Source organism: Sorex araneus, chromosome 4 (genome assembly GCF_027595985.1).
Source record: "Sorex araneus isolate mSorAra2 chromosome 4, mSorAra2.pri, whole genome shotgun sequence".
NCBI classification, from domain to species: Eukaryota; Metazoa; Chordata; class Mammalia; order Eulipotyphla; family Soricidae; genus Sorex; species Sorex araneus.
The window spans coordinates 125,564,075-125,590,622 of NC_073305.1; the positions used below are offsets into that span (position 1 = coordinate 125,564,075).

Here is a 26,548-nt window from a genome sequence, read left to right on the forward strand (position 1 = left end):
TACTGGGAACATTGGTGGAGGAGAATGGGCACTGGTGGATGGATGGATAAATGATCACTGTATGACTGAAATGCAAACATGAAAGTTCCTAAGTTTGTAACTGTACTTCACGGTGATTCACTAATAAAATTTTTTTTAAAAAATCAAATTAAAAAGTTTTATTATGCTTTCTATTTTGCTATGTACCTCTGTGTTTTTCAGTAAAGTTTAGGGTTTGTTTATGATTTTTAAAAACAGAACTCTGCTTCCCTTAGCATAGGATTACCATAAAATCAGAATAGTTTTCAAAATTATGAAAAAAAAAACTGTCTAAGATTGTCTAACATAGGCAAAGGTTACTGTAGTGGGAAAATAATGGTCTATATTTTCTGAAAAGAAAGCTGGTTGCTTTCACCTGTACATTGAACAAATGTTTATTAAATGGCCAATCTTTAACAAATACTATTCCAGATGAAAACATACCAGTAAAAAATAAATCATGCCTCCTTTTTCACAAAACATAATAGGTCAGAGTAAGGTGACAGATAATAAGAAAGAAAACAAATTATCAGTTCAGAATAAAAAAATACATTAAAAAGGAAATTAAACTGGGAGATACAAAAGAAACTACAAGTTCACAATCTTTGTCAACTTCCAAAAAACAATCTCTGAAAAAAAATTAAGCTTAATATTGTTCTAAGAAAAGTGTAGTTGTATAGCACTGTAGTGCCGATGTTCATCAATTTGTTCGAGCGGGCACCAGTAATGTCTCCATTTTGAGACTTGTTGTTACTGTTTTTGGTATATCAAATATGCCACGAGTAGCTTGCCAGGCTCTGCTGTGCAGGTGGGATACTCTCAGTAGCTTACCAGGTTCTCCGAGAGGGACGGAGGAATCGAACCCGGGTCAGCCATGTGCAAGGCAAATGCCCTACCTGCTGTGCTATCACTCCAGTCTTAGTTGTATAATAACAGAATATTTCAGAAGGAAAGTAAGTTCTAAGCTAGGACCAGAAAATTTTCAAGGCAAAGAAGAGAGGAAAAATGCTGGTAGTAGAGAGAATAAGTATTCAACAGAGGTGAGGATTTCTCTTCAAAGACTGTAATTAATTACTTATTTGGGGGACCCACACCCAGGGGATCTCTATCTCTGGGTACTCCCAGATGGAGGTGCTCAGTGGACTGAACAAGAACTCTGGTGGGCAAAGCATATGTTTCAGCCTTCAGACAAATATTTTTGACCCACAATTCTATTCCAGGACTTACTAAAACTTCTGGCAATAATAGCACGTATAAGTAAAAGCACAAAAAGAATGACATTGCTAGACAGTCAAAAAAGGAATAAACTATTTTTCTAAAGTTCTAAAAGTTGGGGAGAAAAGGAATACATCATATTGTAACTTCCACTACACAATGAGGAGTCCATGGTATGTGAACTGACCTGGAAAGACATCCTAGAGGTATTATGTGAATAAAGCAAATAGATCACGTAAGACAGGATTTCATTTTTCTTTACTGAGATCCCTAAACTATGGTATCAGGAATTTTAGCTCCAAGTTTGGTCCTGGATAAATTACACTTTACTTCCTCCTCCTCCAAAGAAAATATCCTCTTGTCCTCTTGTATACTCTCTATCTTTTTCCCTAATTCATTTCAGCTCATATCGATTCCCTGCTTTATTCTTTACCTGGGAATATGAAATCGCAAAAGTTTTGAAATAGAGAAAATGTTTTTCTTATAATTAAAAAAAATAGATTCCAGATAATTTGAAATGACTGAATCAGCCCTAGTGGTTTTCGAATACTCAGGTGGCATCATAAACTTCATTTAAAATCTAAAATCACATTATGATGAGCAATTGCAAGCAACTAAATATTAGCTAGTATTACACCAGCAAAGGTGTAAACTATGAATTATTCTCACCTCTATTTTTGTTCGATAGAGAACAAGTCGTTTAAGGCCACATAATTTGGAAATGTGGTTGAAAGCTTGAGGTGGTAGTTTATCACAGGATGAAAGATTTAAGTCCTGTAGATTTGGACACATCTCAGAAATAATCTCCAAGCAAGTTTCATTAAGGAAGTGGCTGCAAGATAATTCAAGCCGTACTAATTCAGATCCACAGACCTTCAGAAATCTGTAAAAACAATGTTCTGTGTTAATTTGGTAAACTTTTATAAGGACTTTGGAATTATACCAACTATAAGACACCTTTAAAAGAATAAACTTTCTTTATATAAAACTTGTTTCACATAAACTCTCAATCAGTACAATCTGAAAAAATGGATTCATAGCATGTAAATGTCAACTACTACGATGTAGAAAATTAAGAAGGCAAAGTGCTTATTTCTACTCCCTACCTATACCTTGTCTCCAAGAGGGCTGAGGTATAATACAAAAGTAGGGCTGGAGAGGCAGTACAGGAGTTAAGGCACTTGCCTTGTTCATGGCTGACCCGGGTTCAATCCCTGGCACCACAAATCATTCATCTCCCTAGCTCTTTCAGGAGTGATCCTTGAGTAGAGCCAGGAGTAGGCCCAGAACACCGCCAGATACGGTCCAAAAAACCAACAAAAAAACATAATAAAACTCTAACTCCTAAAACAGTACTCATTCCATACTGGACAACTGAACATGGCACACAAAGTGACAACTTTAATTTAAAGTTAACAGTGAACTTCTAAGTCAAAGATGGATTTTGACCTTATTCCTAATATGTGACACTGGAAAAGACATGTACCTGTGTCTCAGCCTTGTCTCAGCTGTAAATAGCAGACCAGAAATATACAGGCGCATCACCACACAGTCTCACCATTTTGAACACCAATCAGTATTTGAAAACAGCAACCCAGAAACGTTACGTTTAACCTTCATTACATTCAACCTGTATTTCCTCTAATGTGTCTCTACTATTACTCTGCTACTACTAGATGCAAATATCTTTTGGAATTAATGTGTCTGTGCTATTGGGATCCTAATGTTTAGATGGCAAGAAGTGGAATTGCTGATCACATGGAAATGGAAACTGCACCCTTAATTTGGGGGGAAGTCTCTATACTCTTTTCTGTAGTGGCTGAATCAGAAGACATTCCCGGCAACAGTTGATGAGGGTTCCTTTTTCTCCACATATCTTCCAGCACTGGTGATTTCAGTGTATGTGTATGTCAGCCTCAGTGGATTTGAATTTCCCTGATACAGGGAGGTTCCATGGTGTACTGGTTAGCACTCTAGATTCTGAATTTCCTGCTAGTAAGTAATGAATGCTTTTTTATATAGGTCAATACAACTAATTTCTTTTCATAATGTTCCTTATATAAGTTTTATTTTAATGCATAATTACATATATATTTTAAATCTTAACTGCAACATTTATCACTTGAAAGTAAATTGAAAAGAAAACGATATTTCCTCCATTTTCTTTACTTTTTAGTGGTCTATTCATTCCATGTTATAAATTCTTATAAAGTATTTCTCAATATGGAGAGTATTATGAGAAGACCTAAATTCAGAAAAACAATCCTAAACTAGGTCTACTGCTCTAAGAAAAAAAGAAGTCTCCAGAGGGAGAAATAAATTGCTTATCCTTATGAGGTGACTTCACTTGTCTAGCATAATGCAAGTACATAAGAAGTAATTTACTAAATGGCAACTTGGACCTTAAAATAATTAACATCACATAAATGACTGATTTAATATGAAATTATGCATCACAAAATAAAAGGCACTAATCCTTACAGCCTGCCCTACATATAAAGGGAAGAGGAGACCTCGGTATAAATATCTATGTCTTCTGATCCTAACTTTATGCTTTGCTAGTTGACCCTGTTGTTTCATAAAAAAGCATGCTTAATATAACTTAAATGCTAAATAACTTAGAACAGTATTTAATATATGTGATCTAAAATAAAGCCCTTTAAAAAATTCCTATTTTACTGTATGGTTCTATCCACCAATGGGAGAAGGAAAGTCTTAAATTGTCTCTAATCTCCAGAAACTGACAATCTAAGAGACAACTTTATAAAACACAGCTATGCAATTAAACAAATATTTAAGTAGCCAATTAGCTCTTTATACCATAAACTGTAGCTTTGTGCCAAAAAAGTGAGGAAAATTCTTGAGTTTAGAAAGGATTTGAGGAATATTTTCTAAAGCAAACAAGCACAGGAGTGAGAGGGATAAAAACCTACACAACTGAGGTGGAGCTAAAGGTAATTAATTCAACTCTTTGAGAAACAAAATAGTAGCAGAGAAAGAATCCTACGTCTTTTTTGAACACCAGGATATGATAAAGCCTGAAAGTACAAACAGGCAGAGAAGCAAAGGAACATCTAAGACTGTTGGAATCTGTATTATAAAAGTGGAATCATAATATATGTAATTTTAATGAATAATGATATGCATGAGCAGTACTTGAAGTTGCAAATCATAAATCTGTAGATAGAATAGGATTTTAATAACTGATTAAGTTTTAGGTTGTTGTTATTCCAATTTAACCTATTTCCCTGTTATTTTGAATAACATAAATTCCTAAAAAGTTCTTTGGAAGCCAACTGTTTTAGCATGTGAGGAAAGCTTTTTAGGCAACAAAATATGCCACCTCAAACTCTTCTTCGAAGATTTGCTCAAAAAAGGCAGCTCATCATCACTGGTCTCTAGTTTTTAAACTGTACTTATTTTTTCTTTAAAGTATTATAAATAAGTCTACCTCACAGTAATGAGCATAAATAGACCACACTTATTCATAGATTATTCATTAATAATCAAGCCATGAATATTTATTGTTTATTCTGGGAAGGCTGCCTACCAGCCATGATGACTCTCAATTCAGCAGTCAACTGAAGGGGGCCAACAGCAATCAGCAGGCAAAACTCCAGTATCTCCCACCCCAAAAGACTTTCTCTTCTGTAATTTAAACTTCTTTTAATGGGAAAAATGACTACGCTTAAAGGAATGCTATCAAGATTTATGGTTTCACTGGCTGAAATCTAAAATATGGAGAACTTAAATTTATGCATGCACTTTTGTGATTATTCAAACAGCCCCACAGCAACTAACCTGGGTGAACTGAAAATAGAAGAGAAATTGCTGGCCAGAAAACAGATTGGAGCTTTAACCTTGCAAAAAGATCTTTATCCAGCTTGAGTCTAACATTTAAAAAGTTTCTAAGTTTTTATCTAACAACCTATGTTTCTTCTCATGCATTAGAATGAGCTAAAAATAAAAAAAAAAAGGATTAATCTGGAGAGATAATACAGGTTCAATCCTCTATATTACATATGGTCCCCTGAGCTCTGTCAGGAGTGATAGCTGAGCACAGAGTAAGCCCTGAGCAGCGCTGGGTGTGGTCACAAAACAAAACAAAACAAAAAAGAAACAAAAAAGGTCATCTTTACATTTTATTCATTATATCATGGTCCTATGCAGCATTTCAACTTACAACAATTCATACAATGATTTATTTAATGTTATGTTTATAATGTCTATGTCATTTTCTTTTTCATAAAAATACATTAAATAGACATTTATGTTCATCTCATTTCATCTCACCAGGGTTGACCTGACACTGAGGCTGTCAGAATCATTCCTGCACATGCAGGTGGTACCAGAGTCTTATGCTGTCACCTTCTGCTTGCCAGGCAAGTACTTAAACCACTGAGCCACCTTCTGGGCCCTGTGCTTAAGTCTAACTTTTCTGTAGCCTGCAGTAACAACTGTATCATGTCTTTTACACATAATTGAGGGAAAGGAATAAATTCTTGGGGTGGTGGGAAGGAGCAGGCAAGGGGTCCCAAGTAGTGCTCAGACAATTACCGGCCAACCAGGCCAGTAGTTCAAAGCTGGAGCCCCAGGATATAATGCTGGTCAATCCTTGCCCTGCCAGAGATTACGTGGGCCACCCAGGCGGTGCTCAGAAGTCCCTGGGACTGCGCCCACACAATGCCTGGGAAACCATGAGGTGCCCAAACTGAATCAGAATTGGCCGCATCTTAATCCCTACACTATCTCTCCGGCCACAAGCAATAAATTTGTATCGGGGGGATAGTAAAGAGTTGTAAGGGTAATTAATATATCACAAAGGTCCTTAACATGGAAAATCATGCATAATGACACAAATTGTTCCATCTGCTCTTAGAGTCCGACTCAAGGAAAAACTGCAAATAAAGAAAATAGAAAATAAAGGGAAGGAGAGAGTAAGTTGTGCTCCACTGAATAGCAATCAAGCCCAGCAATTTAAAAAATTTTAAAAATATTATATACAAATTCACTGAAATCACATTGTCCAAAAAGAACTCCTTTTCTACTACAGATATTCTCACTTCAGAATTAACATAGCTTAAAAGAATTCTATATTAGCATGCTATAAAAATCAACAAGACTTTCTGACTCATAGTGCTGTAACAGTTTATCTAAGAACCGCTTTCCTTGGATCTTCTTCTAGCAAAAAAACAAAGAAATTCAAGGCATCATTTCAACATGTGCTGTAAACCTTATTACTCATGTTTATTTTTTACCTTGATGCATAAACTATCAGTATTAGCATTTTGAACACATTGCCACTGTTTCAAACATTAGTACTTCATCTGAATCTAATGGCATCAAATATTTATTTCTTGAACTGCATCTTTATTTTTATAATCAGAGTCAAGGGGAAACAAAGCTCAATATACAAATGTCTAATTCATAAAGCACTGCTTAAAAATGTATCCAATGGGACATGTGTAGAAAGAGCCATAGACCATTTTTAACTTTTAAAATCAGCACAAAAGATTATTCATTAATCAAAAATAACAGGTAATTTCCCTAAAGTTTCTATTCCTTTATTATTTAACTTAATGAAATGATAGGATTATGCTGTAACATACAATGAGAATAACCATCATCAAGGTTAAGAGAAAAGCACCTGTTTGTATCGTGAGAAAAATTACGATGGCGTTACTAAATGAATATGCACTTGTGCAAGCTTTCAAATGTTTAACAGGTGACATTTAATAGCAAAGAAACTAAATGCTTAAATAGAAAGGAGCAGAAACACCTGGGCAGGTCTACAAGTGTGGTCGCCCATTTAGCATGCAATTGCGTTTTCAATGTAATTAGTTTAAATGAGCTTCTAAATTTGGGTGATGTATTGCACATGTAATTAAGATTTAATTAAAAATGTTCTATAATAAATTGTTTTCCATTTCTGACAAATCACATTAGAGAGGTAGATTTTGATTTGGAAATAGTTTTTAAAATGTGTTAATCATATGTGCTGAAAATACGAAAGAAAAAAAGCATCTCTATTGGAAGTTACTGGGATTAAAAAAAAAAAAACACCAAGTAAAGGGCAGAGCTTTCTTTATAGTACTACAAAATTTAGCTGAAGAAGATGATAAAATTCATTCACTCTTACAACTTTTACTATGGCAAGTAAATATAGCCTGCTGGTAAAATAACCTCAGGAAGACGTGACACTAACCTGCTAAATCCTGCAACAGAGATGAAGCCTCTGTTGCCAGTCCAAGATAAATTGAGCCACTGGACAAGAGTGCAGCGAGCCTGTAGAAATTCTAGAGAGGTATCATTTAGTTTTGCCCAGTACGGCTGCAGATTGAGGTGGATATATTGGAGAGGATCACAGCAATGTTGATTCAGTAGTTTGCAAGTCTGTGCTAATCTGCACAGGTCTGGGAGCGTCAGATGGTTCAAAATCAGCTGAATGAGCTAATAAAACAGAGAAACCAAGATCTTTAAGATTTTTTTAAAGTATCATTTTTATCAAGCACAGAATATACTGTCATAAAAACAATATTTTACGATATTTTCACATCGAAATGAATCAACACTCAACAGAATAATGCATTCAGAAAAGAAACATAGACAAAAGACTGCATTAATTTCAAAATTGTACATTACGTGAGATAAGTAAAAATGAACACGTAAAGGCATAAATGTTAAATGTACATGAATGTAAACAATACTCAGTTTTTCAAAGTGCAAAGGTGCATTTTAGTAATCTGTTAAATCTGCTAATTATGACTGTTTATACAGCATTGATAGAGAGGCGACAAAGGCCCAACTATTATAGCTACTAGACAATTCACTGAGATCCAAAAGCAATCTGCTAACCCCAAACTGAAAATGAAAAAAGGCTCAGCTCCTAAGGGGTGAAAGGTAAAAGGAAAAGAGTAGTTTGTACTGTGGAGTGGGCTATTAATAGCCTCACATGGGAACTGAGATTTAACCCTAAAACCAATGAGGAACCTTGAAAGGGTTTATACTGCAGAATTACACGGTCAGACTTGTGTTTTACAGAGGTCATTGTTGGGGAGACTACTAGATGCTGGGAAGCAGGAAAGGAATGAACCCCAGAGGTAACTGAGAATTCCAAGGAAGAGAAAATAGAGCTATTTAAAACAACTAATCCAGGTGACGGAGTGGCAAATACCAAAAATGAAAGCAATACAATTAAAAACAAAAACTTTTATATTTAATTTAAAAGTTTTCTCAAACTAGCCCCAAGATATGCTTTTATTTTTTTTCCCTTTTCTTTTTGTGGGGACCTCCCAAGTTGTACTAAGGGATAGGGGGCCACCCCGAGATGTTCCAGCGTGCTTCAATGCAAGACCTGGAGGATGTGGCTCTGCTTAGGCACTGCGGTGCCAAGGACCACCAGGGCTACACTCAGAGGTGCTGGGGGGAGGGGGTCGTGTGGTACCAGGGATCAATGTCGGGTTGGCATGTGCCCTAGCTATACTATCTCCCGGCCCCGATTTTTTTCATTCTTGCAGGGGAAGAGTGGGCCACATCTGGTGGTCCTCAGGTCTTACTTTTGGCTCTGTGCTCAGGGATCGCTCCTGGAGGTCCCAGGGGATGATATCGGCTGCAGGTGACAGAGTCCATATTGGCCCTATGCAAGAAAAGCACTTTACCTGCTGTGCTATCACTCTGGTTCTTTATTTGATGAAATAGTACGTGGAGGCTTCAGAATTAGCTTACTGCCAATAAACAGCTTTGTTCTGAACTGAGATAAAAATAATTCACTAAATACTAAAAACCTTCAAACAAAAGGGAAGACTGGGCTTTTTTTTTTTTTTTTTTTTTTTTTTTTGCTTTTTGGGTCACACCTGGCGATGCACAGGGGTTACTCCTGGCTCTGCACTCAGGAATTACCCCTGGCCGTGCTCAGGGGACCATATGGGATGCTGGGATTTGAACCCGGGTCGGCCACATGCAAGGCAAACACCCTACCCGCTGTGCTATCTCTCCAGCCCTTTTTTTTTTTTCTTTTGGGGTCACATCTGGCCATACTTAGGAATTACTTCTAGCTGTGCTATATGGAATTACTTCTAGCTGTGCTATATGGACTATATGAAACGCTGAGGATCGAATCTGGGTTGGCCACATGCCAGGCAAATGCCTTCCCCACTCTACTATCGCTTCAGCCTCCAAGATTGAACTTCTAGGAATCTAGTATATTTATCTAGCTCTAGTTTTTGTTTTGTTTACACGCCCTTTAAACTAAAATATTCTTCATAAATTGGTTTGTTCATGAAAGCCCTATGTTTGTTTCAAGTTAGAATTTCAGTGTTTTAGAGCAAAGTCTTACAAAATAAGACGGTAACACCACAATCTTTAAGAATGTTCAAGGAATGTATATAAAATTATGAGCACTTTAAACTAATACATGTATTAAGTATGGCAAAGTTGGGATAGTTTTGATACTTATTTTTAACATTTAAACTGGACTTTCAAGTAATAGCACTCTGTGTGTGTGTGTGTGAGAGAGAGAGAGAGAGAGAGAGAGAGAAAGAGAGAAAGAGAGAGAGAGATCGAGCAAGAGAGCGAGAAAGCAGGGAACTACAAAACCTGCCAAAAGTGAACCCTGAGCAAACAGCCGGAATCAAGAGCCTGGTGTGACCCCCAAATAAAATTCTTATCATCCTGCTGATAAGTAAATTGTGTACATGTAAAATATATCAACAACAAAATTAATTCAGGTAAGACATTATAAACACAAACAAGAAAAATTTCTCCTCCTTTTATAAGATATAGTCACTAATCACTACTCATCTAGTATTTAGTCTATCAATAGGAAGTACTGGTTTTGTTTTTGAGGGAGAGGATTGGGTCACATCTGACAATGCTCAGTACTTAGTCCTGGCTTTGGACTCAGGGATCACTCCTGGCAGGGCTCAGAGAACCATATGTGGTGCTGGAGACTGAGCCCTTTTCGGGCACATGCAAGGCAAGTGCCTTACCCCTTGTATTACCTCTCTGGCCCCAAAATGAGTTTTTATAAGGGGATCCTGAAGTATCAGAGTATCATTCGATACCCCCAATTATTCAATTAATTTAAACAATGGCAATGATATCATTTAGCATTAAATGGGGCTTCCTTCTTAAATTAATTTTGTTTGAATAATATGGGTAAAATATTTTTTAAGTTCCTCTTCTTAACTGCTGTGGTATGATTTAGTTTCACAGGAATAACTCTTTACCCAATCTTGCGCTTTTATCATGGCCAATTAATGTCCCCATAAGCAAGGCTTATTATCTCCTGGAATCTTGGGTCAGTTAAGCTTTTTAGCATGTACTGGAAGTTTTCCTCTCTACTGGTCCCTTTCCTAAGGCGCATGAACGGCTGAGATCTCTCCTAGTCTGTATCTCCACTTGGCTGCATTCTGTGCACTCACTGGACTCCCTTTTTCCCCTCTGAAAGGGAAAAGAAGAGGGAGGAGCTATAATAAGTTCATAAAATTCCATGTTCTGATACTCTCCTTTTCCTGTGTGACACAAAGGCGTACAGCGTTAGAATGCTGTTATTCATTATTTTTGGACAGTTTTATCCATGCTGCCATCAGCTGAGTATATTAACATAAAATTTTTCTGTTTCTACTCACTCAATCCCCTTTCACTCTCTTTCCTCTTCCTTGATGTCTTAACCAAATATGATTATTTTTCTCATCCTCATTCTAAGTCATAGTCCACCAAACAGAAATTGGTAAAGGAAAATCAATGGATCTCCCAAACACCAAAACTCTGTGATTAGTACTTCTAATTTACTTCTCTGCTGCAATGTGCCAGCCTGCATTCTCCCCCTCATCCTGCACGTTTGTGTATCTCTCTGTCTTCCAACACTTTACTTATAATAAGACTCACCCATCTTTGTCCCAGGTGCCCTTCTGGATTTGTCTTTTCTTTGTGGAACTGCTAGATAATTAAGTTTTCCCAAGATTCCAGTTGTAGCTGTTTGTCCACACTTGAGAGTTTCAAGGTCAACTCACCTATCACCATGCCCCCTCTCACTTTCAAGCACACTCAAATTTAAGCTCAGACCTTCCTCCTGAGTATAAACACAACTACCTGTGTCCTCAACCAGAAAATTCTGCTTGTTTGAGTCAAAGGCACCTTAGAACAATCTTCCCACTGCTACCTACTGTTTTAGGATCAATGACAAGCCCATCTACCAAGTTATTTCAACCAAGAACCAAAAAAGTCCCTCTGATGTTCTGCTTCACCACCTACTAGTTGCTCTTGAGTTCTCCTATTTGCATCTCTGGAACATTTCTCCCAGATATCTCCTCTCCAAACCTTCCCATTTTCAGAGCTTCATCAATTCTTGACTAAATTATTTGCAGAAGTTACCTATCTGGTGTCTTTGCTTCCCACTCTGACCTTCTTTTGGTCTAATCTTCATGTACTTAGTTATTAAAAACACAAATTTCATCTTGCGTTTTTCCCTTTTTAAAATACGTAAAACAGGAAAGCCCACCAAATTTCCCCACTGACTACAAAATGTTACACAATTTATACCATAACACAAAGAGAAGACAGAATTCACATAAGTGAGAGCACTTGGGTAATTTTTTACTTGTTTTGTTTTTTGGGCTATACCCAGCAATGCTGAGGTTATCCCAAGCTCTGCACTCAGGAATTACTCCTAGGGGTGCTTAGGGGACCATATAAGATGCTGGGATCAAACTGGGTTGGCCTGCTGTACCATCACTTGGGCCCTTGGGCAATTTTTCTTTTTTAAAAGCCAACCAAAGCATGTGCAAAAAGGCCTGCATATTATGCATAAGTGCTGGAATGTTAACTATTATACCATACCTTCCTCCCTCAAAAACAAAGCATATGAAACACAAAACGGCATTGAGAGTATAAAATTATAATATATAAATTTAAATTGGCTTTATTTTTAGAAAAAGCAAATTTTTCTTTTTTGGGTCACACTCGGTGATGTACAGGGGTTATTCCTGGCTCATGCACTCAGGAATTACTCCTAGTGGTGCTCAGGGGACCAGACAGGATGCTAGGAATTGAACCCGGGTCAGCCCCATGCAAGGCAAATGCCCTACCCGCTGTGCTATTGCTCCAGCCCCGAAAAAAAGCAAATTTTTTTAATAAAGTTTAAAATATCTGTAACTCTATCCTACTGCTTTTCTCTGTACTAGAACATGCTGAGGATGAAATGCAAACATAGTAAAATCTTGCCCCCTGTGACACAGCACACTTGAAACTACATTGTCACTGCAGGCTATCCTAATCATTGTCATTCAAATAAACAGTGCCCCATCAATTAAGCACTGAGGAGGTCCTAAGCCACCAACCAAATTCACCTCTTATACCTTCAGTAATAAAACCCTGTTTCAACTATCCAGGCTACACTGTCTCACGTCCTCCTGCCTTTATATATTCTCGTTCCTCTACCTGCAGTTCTCTTCTTTCAGTCACTTGGGTGCTATGTGTCGAGGCTCTTACAGAGACTGGATGAAATTCAACAGACTGTTTAAAATATATTTTCTGGACTTAAATTTCAAATTTGTAACTTAAGGAAATGGGCAAGAAACACAGAAGTGATCTGCTTTCCTCCAAGTGAACAGCCCCCACAGATGCTAAGATGGATCCTCCCTGGAGTCCCAGGGAAAACAGTGTCCTTATCCGTCCCCAACACCCCCTGCAACTCAATTCCTCATCTGTCTTCCCTTCTCTGACTAAGGGCCACAGAGTCTCAGGCAACCATGAAGCTTCATTTCCAGAAAAAATGATTTGACATGGAATATTTTGCTTGGCTCCTGGTCCCATGACTTGTTGACTGAATTATCTTCAATCCTTTGATTCCTCTTGTGTAGCAATTTAAGTATTTTATGGGATATGCCATAGCATTTAAAAGGAACTTCAAAATGCCCAGGCATTCAAGAGGCATGATTACTATTTGTTCTATGGAAGCCAAGCTAGTTGTGATACTACAATGAAACCTGAAATAGCCACCAATCTGTAACGTGGCTAGTTGAATTCATTAAAATCTGGGTCATAAAATATCTTTTTTTGTCATTGATATGCTTTGTTTTTTGGGGGGGACCACACCTGATGAGGCTGAGAGGCATTTCTGGCTCTCTACACAGGAATTACTCCTGGTAGTGCTCAGGGCACCAGATGGGACGCCGGAGATAGGACCTGGGGTTGGTTGGTCGTGCTTAAGACAAGCACCCTACCCACTCTACCATCTCCAATCCCAAGTTTATAAAATCTTTAAAAAAAAACCTTTTGTGTGTGTGTGTGGGGGGGGGTAGTGAAAAGATAATCCAGTGGGTAAGGTGCTTTCCTTGCAGGCACTAAACCGAGTTTGATTCCTGACACCCCATCAGATCCCCTGAACTCCACCAAGAGTGATCCCTGAGCACCAACAAGTATGGCCCAAACCATTATTCCAAACAAAATTTTAGGAGCTGGAGAGACAGTTCAAAAGGTCAGTGAACATATTCTGCATCAAGGAGGCCTAGTTTTAGTTCCCAGCATCATACACTTCCCCAGGCATTGCACGGTCCCCTGAGCACTGCCAGAAATGACTCCCGCATACTGTGTCAGGAGTGTCCTGTGAGTATGACAGAGGAGGAGGAGGTGGGAGAGGAGGAAGAGAAATTTTATATGATTTTAAACTATACACAGCATTACTCAATAGAACATATAATGTCTGCTCCTGTTCATACATCCAGGGGTGCTACTGACATTTAATGAACAAGAACCAGGGACAGTAAATATGACAGTGCTGCAACTGCAAAGATTTTAGGCACTCTTTACCTTCCTGGACCAAAAAAAAAAAAAAAAATCACAGCTAAAAGAATATAGAAGAGTGAGTACTGTAACACTTGGGAAAACTGTCGAGTACTGAATCAAAAAATGTTCCTCTCACAATTTTGTTAACACTTTTTTTCTTTAAAAAACAGCAAATCATCTTTAACATAACTGGCAAAAAACTTAGGCACATACTGCCATAATGAAACAACAAGTAAATACCCAAAGGCAACAGAAACTGAGAACTGATCTTTAGTAAGAAGTACGAGGGAGTGGGTGGCACTGAGACATGGTGGAGAGTGTGGTGTTGGAATGTCTTCTGCATGAAACCCTGCCATTGTCATATTGCAAATCACGGTGCCTAAAATAAAATGTCTTAGAAATACTGCCCATGTTTTTTGTCAAATTATGAATCAAAATGAAATATAATTTAATGACGGTTTATCTCTTTGGGTTGTTGCTGACTGGTAATTTATCAATACATCAACTTATTGATAATATTTTATTAAGGATCACTGAAGTCAATCCAAAACAAATGTGGTCAAATTATATAATGTATACATGTTCCAAAGTCAAAACAGACATCAAAATATGTGCACCTTACCAGTAATCCTATTTCTATAATTTCTAGGAAAGTAAACGTTGATAACCTAAAGATTTAAATATTAGAATGTTGCTAAATATTTGTGGCTTACCTCATAAGGCAGTTTATCAAAATATCCATTACTTGGCCCTTCTCTGAGGGCAGTACAGCTAAACTTTTTGTTCAGACTATCCATTCCACATCCATTTTTTCCTTCATAGTCATCTTCTAGATCGCTCATGTCAACAAGTGAAGTCTTGAGAGAAAGCACTGGCTTGTCCTTCACACCATGTAATACAACTGCATCTAATTCAGTGTAATAATCCAGAAGAGAACTATTTACTTCCAGTCGTATAAGATTTGTGGGGAAATGTATCTGCTTAATACAAGGTTTAAACTGACGAGCCTGTGAAGTATTCACCTTCGTAGGTCCTTCTGACCAAAGAATCTCCCATCTGCCAAAGAAAAAAACTTCCCTATAATACAGTTTAAAATGCATTATTGTTAAATATGATTATGGCCCCACATCTACCCCACAAACACAACATTAATTCAAAAGATATATACACATCCTGTTCATTGCAGCACTTATTTAATACAATGGTCAGGATATGAAAAAAAACCCAAATGTCCAATAACAGATGAATTGATAAAGAAGCTGTGGCATAAATGGAACACTATGCAGCTATAAGATGAAATCTTGTAGTGTGCTGCATCCTGTACGGAACCAGAGGGAATTATGTTAAGCAAATTAAGTCACAGGGAAAGGGACAAATACCAGATGGTCTCACTCATGTGTGGTACATAGGGGAAAAAAAAAAATCGAAAAGGTGATCTTAAAACAGCCCCTTGCCCTTGAATAACAAAACTCAAAATGATGAGCAAGGGCAAGAAGGGATGTAGGGAATGGAATGAAGAGATGGACTAGGTTAATATAGGGTGGTGGAGAATTGGGCACTTTGGTGGTGGTAGAGTGCATGAACTGTACATCATAAGTATTACTGTAAACCTGTGACCTATACTATAATAATTTAAAAATTAAAATGGAAACTGAAAGAAATAAAATAGGTAGGATAAATAAATCTTCAATGAGTGCTGGGAAAAAATTAAAAAAGACAAAATACTTCATCAAAATATTTTATTCTAATTACTCTAACAGAAACTTTTCAGTAAATATTTTATGGCAAAAATTAAGAATATTTTTAAGCCTCTTAAAGGCTCCAAAGAAATTAATATGAATGATGATTGAGGAAAGCTGACACCGTTGGTGACACTGGTGCTGGAATATTGTATGCCTAAGACTCAACTATGAATAATAACTTTGAAATCATCATGTCTTAATAAAGAAATAACAATTTAAAGAATTTTCTAAAAATGATTATTGAATGGATTATTTAAAATAATCTCTACTTTATAGTAAGTCTTATCTCCTTATAATTTATAAATTGATTATTATTAATATGTTCGTATGCGTCAGTCATATAAAGTATTTCCCCTCTAATCCATTAGAGTTCATTACTTTGGTCCAATGACACATTAATATCTGAATAAAAACTAGTTATGGTAATATGATTCTTAGTGGATAAAAACCTGAAAGCATTCCCACCAAAATCAAACACAAGGCAAGGATGTCCACTGTCTCCACTCCTATTCAACACTGTACTAGAAGTCCTATCAATAGCAATCAGAAAAGAAAAGGAAATTGGAGGGATCCAAATTTGAAGAAAACATGTAAATATATACTCAAGACCCTAAAAAGTTCACAAAAAGCACCTAGAAATAAACCAATACAACAAAGCGGCCAGCTACAAGGTCAATACACAAAAATAGCATTCCTATATACAACTAATGAATCAAAGAAAGAGCTCAAAGAATTTATCCCATTAAAAATAGTCAAAAACATCAAATACCTAGGAATCAACCTAATAAAAGATATTATAACATGGAAACTTCAAAATATTTAAGAAAGAAATGTAAGAAGACCTTAGGGAGTGAAGAAACATTCTATAATACTGGACTGTCAGAATCAATATAGTTAAAATGACCACCCTACCTAAACTACTAGAATCAATGTGATCTCTATCCAAATTCAGAAAACAGTTTTCAAGAACTTAGATCAGTCAAAAATAAAGCCTGTGTAAAATTATTATATACTCCAAATAGACAAAACCATACTGAAAAATAGGAAACTGGGCAGCATTTCATTACCAAATGGGATACTATACTATAAAGCCACAGTGATCAAACAGTGTGGTATTGGAAAAGGACAGAATCTCTGACCAATGGAGTCAGAACAGAATAACTAAGAAAAACATGAACAAAGGAGCTGAGAGGATAAAATGGAATAAAGACAGTTTCTACAACTAACGGTACGTGTAAAAAATTAAAGCTGAATCTGTATCTGATGCCTTACACAAAGTCAATTCAAAGTGATTCAAAGGCCTTGAGATCAGACCAGAATCTGTGAAGTACACTGAGAAGAATGCTCTAAGACTGACCTCATAGGTGTCTTCATTGATACGAATGATGGCATTGGAAAAGGCTAAAAAGTGAAAAATAAACAAATGAGACTACATGAAGGAAATTCATGTAGTGCAAAAGAAACATGGGCTAAAACTGAAAAAGAACTAACTAAATGAGAGAACATTTGCATTTAACACTTCAGATAAAGGGCTAATATACAGAACAAATAAAGTACTCTCAAAAAATCAACAATAACAACCCAAAAAATCCAAAACCCAATCAAAAAATGGGAAGGGAAAATGAACAGGGAATTCTCTAAGGAAGTCCAGTAGATGGCAAACAGGCACATAAAAAAAGGCTTATCATCACTTGTTATTTCGGAAATCCAAATCAAGACAACAACAGTATCTTACACCAGTAAGAATGGCACATTTCAAAAATAATGGAAACAATCTGTGTTAGCTGGGATACGGTTGTTGTCTGGTTCAAATCCTGTGGAAAATAGTACAGAGAATTCTCAGTAAATTTAGAATTGAGCTGCCATTTAAGGCAACAATTTCACTCTTGGATATAACATTCTTCAAAAGGACATAGGCCCACCATAATTTAATGCAGCACTTAGTACAAAAGCCAAGATATGAAATCAATCTAAATGTCCAAGGATAGATAAGTGGATCATGAAGATGTGATACACACACACACACACACAAAATGAAATACTACACAGCTGTAAGGAATGATGAAATCATGAAATTTGCTTTAACATGGATGGAACTTGAAAATATCATGTTAAATGAAGGCAAACACAGGGTAAACTCACTTACATGACATTTAGAATAATTAGGATGAGGGAATGCAATGTTTTAAGCGGGGAAGGGTGAATGTTTGGATCACACCTGGTCCCAGAGTATGGGGAGGTGAAAGAAATCAGGGGCAGAGGGGAAAAGAGGAGACAGACGGGAAACAATGGAGGGAAGAAGTCAAGGGTACCTGGATACTTCAGTGGTGTAAAGGAGTGGTACAGCTAAATATCCAAACCACAAAGTCAACAACACTGAAATCATGAGACTCAAACTTTAGCAACCAAACTTAAAACAGTGCCTGTCAAGATGCAGGGGTGGGGTGGGGTGGGGGGGGGGAACCTAGGAAGACTGATGGAAGGAAGTTAATTGGTGGTGGTATCGGTGCTGAACACTGAATGTGCAAAACTCAACTATAAGTAACTTTACCAATTACAGTGTTTTAATAAAATTTTAAAAAATAGTAAAACTCGGAAATTAAAGCACTGTAGCACTGTCGTCCCATTGTTCATCAATTTGCTCGAGCGGGTACCAGTAACGTCTCCATTGTGAAACTTGTTGTTACTGTTTCTGGCATACTGAATACACCACGGGTAGCTTGCCAGGCTTTTAAAGACCCAAATAAAAAATCTGGCTATGGTAAGGCATTTAGAAAACTGAAATATGTAAGAGGGGATGCAACTCAAGGGAGAAATCTGAACTTAGACTATAAAAGTTCTGTGTGTGTGTGTGTGTGTGTGTGTGTGTGTGTATATATATGTGTGTGTATATATATATATATATATATATATAGTAATTGTTGCTAGATCAACCTGGGGGCAATAGGGGCATATAGCACTAACCTCAGTGCTATATACTTTCCTTGAATTGTCTTGATTTTTATAGACAAGTCAAGGAAAATGTGGTCATTTCTAGCTTTAGGATTAAATGCATATGGTAGAAACTCAGTGAGGATTTTAGTAAATATATGACTAATCACAATAATGGCAATGTTTGCAGTTTCCAGAACCTTTGTTATCACCCCACATTTTTTTTTAACTTCTGCTGGTCTCTCAGAAAATTAGTAATAAAAGAGCCTGTAAGTGTTGATTTATAATCAGAAACAACATGAGCAGAGACTGGTCCCAGCTAATAAGTAACTATGGGAAGCAGAGACTTCTTAAGAACATGATAGGTTGTAGCAGATTTAGAGAAGAAGGAAAGCAAGCTAGGAATCTACTTTTTCCTGTGACATGGCAAAAAAGCAAATCTGGGGTTGACAGTCTAAACCTAAAAAGTGTGCTAAGAACTTTATTGCAAGATTTTTGGCGATTCCCTAGCTTATTCATTGGTAGGACTGTTACCTCGTTCAACCTCTATGGAAAATCATATAAAGACACCTCCAAAAATTAAAAATAGAACTTTCATATGACCCAGAGTTTCCTCTCTTTGTCATCTATCCCAAGAATAAAAAAACATTAATTTGAAAAGATATATGCACACCTATGTTCATTACAACATTGTTCATAATAACCAAGATCTGGAAACAACTCAGTGCCCAACAATAGATTAGTGGATAAAGAAATTATGCATTTCCTTTACTCACTAACAGAGAAAAACATACACATAGACACACACACAAACACACCTCAGTCGAAAGAAAAGATGAAATCCTGCATTTCACTACAGCTTGGATAAAACCAGGATCACTGTCATGCCATCCCGTTGCTCATTGATTTGTTCGAGCGGGCACCAGTAAGGTCTCTCATTGAGAGACTTATTGTTACTGTTTTTGGCATATCAAATACGCACGGGTAGCTTGCCAGGCTCTGCCACGCGGGCTCGATACTCTCGGTAGCTTGCCGGGCTCTCCGAGAGGGGCGGAGGAATCGAACGGGGGTTGGCCGTGTGAAAGGCGAACGCCCAACCACTGTGCTATCACTCCAGCCCAAAACCAGGATATGCCATGGTAAGCAAAATGAAAGAGAAGAAGGGTAAATACTGGATAATCTCACTCATCTGTAGAATACAAAAACACAAAACAAGGAAATAGACATGTCCAATGGGTTCTGCCAACAAAACTGGGTCTGCCAAGTGGAGGGAATGTAGGGAGGAGGTGAATGAAGAGACTTAGTGGCAGTGGTAGAGAGATATGAGTATTCAGATGGTAAAGGTGATACCACAAAATTTAACACTACATGGGGTCAGAAAAAAAGTCTGTAGGACATTTGCCTTGCATATGGCTGATTCCAGTTCGATCCCTGGCACCTGTTAAAACCCCCTCAGTACCACCAGGAGTGATTCCTAAGCACAGAGCCAAGAGTAAGTCCTAAGCACTGCTGAGTATGCCCCCACCCCAAAAATTAAACACTGTGTACCTTAAACATTAATATTAGTACTATTGAAAATCAAGATGCCTCAGTACGTTTTTTTTTTTTTAAGAAAGAGGACTCCTGAAGATTCCTAACCAAACATTGATTTGAACATTCTACCATCCATCTATATATAAAATTAAAATTATAGAGTTAGCTTAAAGGAACAAAAGTATGAGAAAACAAAAGCCCTCTTCGTGGGAACACACATGCCTAATTTTGCATAACATATTTCTAAAATCTTGGGGCAAATATTGGAATGCATGAAAAAATCCTAACTTTGGTTTAACTTATCCTTTGGTTACTGCAATATAACAGCTGATACTGGAGGAATGCTTCAAGTCCAAGAAATAAGGGCCACTCAGAACTCTGTGAAATAACTGCCATGCTGGTTCAAACTACATGTAGACTAAACCAGCCTACTTTACTGTTCACCATCAGTGAATTTGAGTCTTACTACAAACATTGGAATGTAAAATAGGAATCAACCTCTTCCAGGTGCTCTGCAATAAATAAATGCATAAACAACATATGCTCTTCAAGTGCAACTTAAATTGGATTATGATATACATTAAATTATAAAAGTAAAAATTCAAGTTTAAAGAAAAGAATCAGGTAAAGAAGTTCTAAGGGAAGAAATATCAATTAGAGGAGAAACTCATTTTAATTATATTTAATCTACTAAAGTTCTATCTATCTTGCAAAATAAGCAAGGCAAGATACTGTGTCAATTTTACTATGTTTGAACACCTTAGGAATAATGCTACTTATGCATCATTTTTGCTTCTGACTGCTATCTAATATGAACATGTAATACATAGCTATGCATTATAAAAGTATTCTGATATGATATGTACACCTACTTATTTCCTGCCTCCCAGACCTTCCCAAAGTGGAAACAAACTAGCACCTCCTTTTGAAAGAACAAAAAGAAAAACATTTAAACAAGAGTCTGGTCAATTTTGAATTAAATTACACTGATTCTTGGTCCACAAAAGTCAAGGAAATCAGACCCTGACACATTTGTAAAAGTATGGCTTTAGAAACTCCAATACCCTAAAGCAATAAATTTTCTGTGCTAACCACCTTTTTCTGTATTTTCTTCACTTCACTGTTAAGTAGTTAAAATACTCTTAACACCCACATAATCCGTGCCATTAATTTTTCTACCCAAATAACATCCCAATGAGTTTCTTTACTACGGTCTCAATTTACCATTTTCTCCTCTTTACCTTCTCTGTATCTTCTAAAGCATGACCCCAACCAAGCCTGACTTCTGACTCTTACACAATCCTGGTTAAGATCTTACCTTTAGGGTCAGGACATTCTATATACCTTTTATCCTTTCCTTCTTAATAGGGCACTATGCCAGAAACTAGAAGACTTTGAGCTCAACTAGAACTATCTGTAACTTTTCTATTTTACTCATTGAACAAAGAAATAGAGGAGGAAGAAATGAGTAAAATACTGTTTTGAAATTCTGAAGTATTGGAACGAGAAGTTCATTTCATGGAAATAAAGTGGGTAAGGCGCTTCCGTTTTTTGCATAAAGCAGATTCAGGTTTACTCCCCAGCACCCAATAACACTTTCTTGTTTAACTCCTAAGGTCGGCATAAAACTGTGCTCAATTAAAATAATGGCAGTAGAGTGCAGTGGTTCTCAAACAGAATGTGTGAGATGAAGCTTTCCAAAACTAAATGTGGAAAAGCAGGAATTTACAAAACATGCACACACATTTATCTCTTGTAAAACTGTCAACAGTTCCTTGTTCAAAATTCGTATGCCAATTTTCCAGTATAAACTGAGATCTACTTATGAAATGATGGTAATGATAAATGATGTTGGCTTGGCACTTCATTTGTCTTTAATCTGTTTGACAAAGTAAATAATCTGACAATACTCTTCGTTCCCTTATGATTATGTTTACTAATTTCTCACAATCAACTTTTTCTACCCGTGCTCTACTAGTATATGATCAGTTTTGTGTGTTTATTCTCAGATGTGCTTTCTTAGTTCCCATGAGCTTCTACCTGTAGCCTTGGTCAGTTCTTCAGAGAACTACCTGGGCTCCCCGACACTCTTGATTCAGACAGTGACAGTGACACAGCCAGAGGATTTCCATTTCCTTCCCACTCTTCAGTTCATTTCCAAGATAAATGGGTGCAGGAGTGGGAGAACCCTTTGGGCAGATTTGGACTTCAAGTGAAATCATATCTCTGCTTGACTTTCCTTCCCTACAAGACATTCTCCACCGCTCCTTGACTGCTTTCCTCCTGAAGCACCTTCATAGTAAATCATTAACCACAGAAATAAACCTCTCAAGGTCTGCTCTGCTCCTGAGGAATGGATCTAAGAGGTCTATGTAATTTCAAAGACTAAAAACTACCAGTCTAGACTTTAAGAATGACACTCTGGGAGTTGGACAGATAGTCAGCTCCTGTCAGTGGGTAAGGCGCTTCCATTTCTTGCACAAAGCAGATTCAGGTTTACTCCCCAGCACCCAATACAGTCCCCTGAGACTCGCCAGGAGAAAGCCCAACTGAACACTGCTAAGTGAGGCCCCCTTGGTAAAAAAGAAAAAACAAAAAAGAATTAGTCTGATGCTTGCTGCAGGTTCCTCTCACTTCTTTGAACACCAAGATCTTAACTCACAGCTTCGCATTCCCACGTGCTTTAGTCTCTCCACTTTTCCTACCCAACTATAAAGCCTCAATCAACTCTCAGTTAAGTCACTTCCTCCAGGAAGACTTATCTGAGCCTCATAGATGGGGCAGTTTTTCCCTCTGCCCTAAAATCACATGATTCACCTCCAGACTGGCCTGCAAACTTGAGAATAAGAACCATCCATGTTTGACTCCATGTTTTGCTCCCAGTTAGTGAACTGAGTTCAATAATGCTTCTGACAGTCAAAAAAAAAAAATGCATTAAAAGGTTAACAGTTACTGAAACTGAGCCAAAGAATTGCGCAGTCTTTTTCCCTGTATATTTTTCTCTTGTGAATTTTTAACATTTTTTAAAAAACAATGAAACGTTTGTTGATTTCATAATCACTGAAACTAATAAGGCCATTTTAATTTACTGCTATAACATGTGCTCAGCAGAGTATTTTTCTCTGAAAAATAATGGTATTTTCTATGGAATAAAGCTAAAAATAAGTTAGGAAAGTTAGAAATTCATGTGTAAATAAAGTTTTTCTTTAATCACACTCACTACAACCCTCAAGCTAATAAGCCAAACATATGATTTATACACAAAATCAGTTATATTAATGTTAAACTTTAGATCTGAGGAAAGAAATTACATATTTCATAGATCTCACGCCCAAATCCATCTAGCGCTTTTAAAAAGTAGATAACTTCCCATAGCACAAAGAAAGTGAAATGAGAGAGACCAATACATCAATTCTCGTATAAAAACAATCCTACCCAAAGTACTGCTTTTCCTCTCAAAGAGGCAGGGGGGCAGAAAATTATATATTATGCATCTATAGATCTATAATCTACATACATACAGGACGTAAGAAAATAGAAACAACTGTATTTGCTTCTATCGACATAAAGAAATTCTGGAAAAATACAAATTAAGTGGCTATTAGAGGCTTCTCTGAGGGCGGGATGGATTCTAGGAACATGAAAAATGAGATTTTTTTCATGTAAGATTGCATTATGTAGCTTTGACAATTGTTTCATATAAGTATGTATTACCTAGTCCAATTATTATTTAAAAAAAAATTCACAAAGCTGAACTATGAAACCAGGAGAGAGAGACGACCTCTCTACAAATAAATAAAATAAAAAACTCCAATAGTAAAACAACCAAAACCTTTCATCCACATAACTAGATCATTAAAAAAATGAGTCTCACCTTACTTCAGCTGGAAGGCTTGGGGAATAGGGATTTGCAGAACACGCCAGGATTCTAATGACTGCTCCAGGATGGTAGGTTTCCAGAACGTGGACAGCTGTAGGATACACCTGTTGTTCAAAAGTAAGTTCCACATAGTCCTGGCTCTGGAAGTTAGGCGGCGTCCTCTTGAACGGTAAGGAAGCACTAGGACACTGATCCCACCAGGTTCCGTAAGTTCGAAACACAGCTGTCTGAGTGAAGTCACCAGAACTTGGGAAAACATTTGGTACACCTGCCAAATTCCACATGGTATAGGACATACTATTCTCACTCCCATAATGGGAACTGAAATCCACTACTTCTTTGGCATACTGGACCACCTCTGCATTGAGAGGAGAAGTCCGGCTGTTGGATTCTATAGTTCTACGGTTGTTCATCGTTTCTCCTCTTGTAGCTATCCTGGCTTGGCGCCGAAGGCATAGATAATAAAACATAGTCAAAACTGTTAACATGGGAAAGACTGGTGACAGCTAGATGTGAATTATGAAGCTTCAAAAGGTCAGGTGTCCTCAGCAAGATGCATGAACTCTTTGAAGAATGTTCTAAAAAAATGAATGGCTTAGTGAAAAAAAAAAATAATTTAAATAAGCAGAAAATAATGCATGATAACAGGCATTTTAAACAATGTAATTTCCCAGAATGAAACAGAAAATAAATGAGTTTTAAGCTGTAATTTTGAAGCTATACTCATGTAATGTAATTTTAAGAAATCTTATTGAAAATGCATACAATTTTATGCTAAATGGGACGCAAACAGATCGAAGGCAATGGAAGATGTATGGTCCAAAAAATCTTATTTTACATGAAATTATAAACAACCATCAGAAAACACTAAGTCCTTGAACTTTTAAGATTAAAATTATTTTAAATATATGGTGAACTGAAATACTGTTATATACCAAAAGGAATATTAGACACTGATATAATTTTACTTTCAACAAATGATTTTCTACTATTGGTATTTTCTACTAGTTATTTTAGTACTATATTAGACATTTGTTATATTGCTATTAATTACTCTTCCAAACATGTTAAGTACAGATTTCACATTATGAGAATACAGCTTTCCGAAGCTGACAGTTAATCCAAGCCAACTAAATTAACCACTTTACACATCACAGATCACCAGACAGTGTTTAATTTATAACTCTTAGCATTATTTGTTAGGTCAGTCCATGGCTGGTTGGCATCTGTTTTTTTGCCAACTACTGTTAGAAATCACTCACCCAAAATAGAATGATCACAGGATACACACAGGAAATACAAAGTTGGCACTCATCCATGTGGCCTGAAATTTACATGTCGAATTCAGTAGCTAATGCTGAAATGAGACATATATTTACCTGTAATACAAGAAAGTTAGAAAAATAGATTTATAACTTAGAGTCAAATACTACAAAAATACTATAGATAAGCAGCTTTTAACGAGGTACAGAACTTTCGAGCCAATCAATGGGGCCACATTTCCTGAATCTTGTAAACATTTTTGAATAACTAATATATCTTTTTATGTTATGTTAGAATTTTTTAATGAACTTTCTATATAAGGAGATTACACCCACCATTTGGGGGTCAAACTATGACTGCATATATATTTTATGGGACCAAGTGATGTTTTTAAATTTTTGGACTAGTTTGCAATCTTTAATAACTGAGAAGCCCTGTTAGAAAAGGCCTGAGCTCAGAGGCTGCCATTGTTCCCAGTCAGTTCTGCAGTTTGCAACACAGTCCTGACCCACCACAGTGAGTAGGTGGCCTCTTAAACCTACACAAACAAGGAAATATTTCGGGGGTCTGGGGGAAGGGGTATGAATGAACAGTAAAGTCTAAAGTTTAACTTCTCCTAAATAAAGGAAAGGAAACTTACCAATCTTTTCAGTAGAGTTTTAGAAGACTGTTTAGAAAGCAAACAATCTCTCAAAAGTCTAGAACTGGGTTTATAAAATACGAAATGCCTGCTGGGTTTATTTGTAGTGGAGAATGGGCACTGGTGAAGGGATGGGTTCTCGAACTTCGTATGAGGGAGCACAAAAATGTATAAATCTGTAACTGTACCCTCAAAAAAATAAATAAATAAAATAAAATTTAAAAAATACAAAATGCCTTCTACTGTTTTTTTTCTTACCTGTAAGAGAATCTGAATTCCTAGCATTACCATTTCAAGGGGCTGGAGCGATAGCATAGCAGTTGGGCATTCGCCTTTCACGCGGCTGACCCGAGTTTGATTCCTCCGCCCCTCTTGGAGAGCCCAGCAAGCTACTGAGAGTATGGAGCCCGCACGGCAGAGCCTGGCAAGCTACCCGTGCGTACTGGATATGCCAAAAACAGTAACAATAAGTCTCTCAATGAGAGACATTACTGGTGCCTGCTCGAACAAATGGATGAGCAACGGGATGACAGTGACAGT

At 37.0% G+C, this 26,548-nt stretch overlaps 1 protein-coding gene across 4 annotated transcripts in view; it reads right to left on the reverse strand.

Moving 5' to 3' along the window:
• FBXL4 (F-box and leucine rich repeat protein 4) overlaps nucleotides 1-26,548 on the reverse strand; it is a 69,263-nt gene that overhangs the window by 26,911 nt on the left and 15,804 nt on the right. The window contains exons 2-6 of one of the 4 annotated variants that reach the window (XM_055137043.1): nucleotides 25,368-25,484; nucleotides 24,100-24,332; nucleotides 14,733-15,075; nucleotides 7,439-7,683; nucleotides 1,903-2,116 (exon numbers count right to left, since the gene is read on the reverse strand). In XM_055137043.1, the coding sequence (XP_054993018.1) occupies nucleotides 1,903-2,116; nucleotides 7,439-7,683; nucleotides 14,733-15,075; nucleotides 24,100-24,332; nucleotides 25,368-25,424 (1,092 nt within the window). In that variant the 5' untranslated portion in view covers nucleotides 25,425-25,484. Of the gene's footprint in view, nucleotides 1-1,902; nucleotides 2,117-7,438; nucleotides 7,684-14,732; nucleotides 15,076-24,099; nucleotides 24,700-25,367; nucleotides 25,485-26,548 lie in introns of those variants that run through there. The other 3 variants (XM_004605683.3, XM_055137042.1, XM_055137041.1) reach the window with 3 other exon arrangements.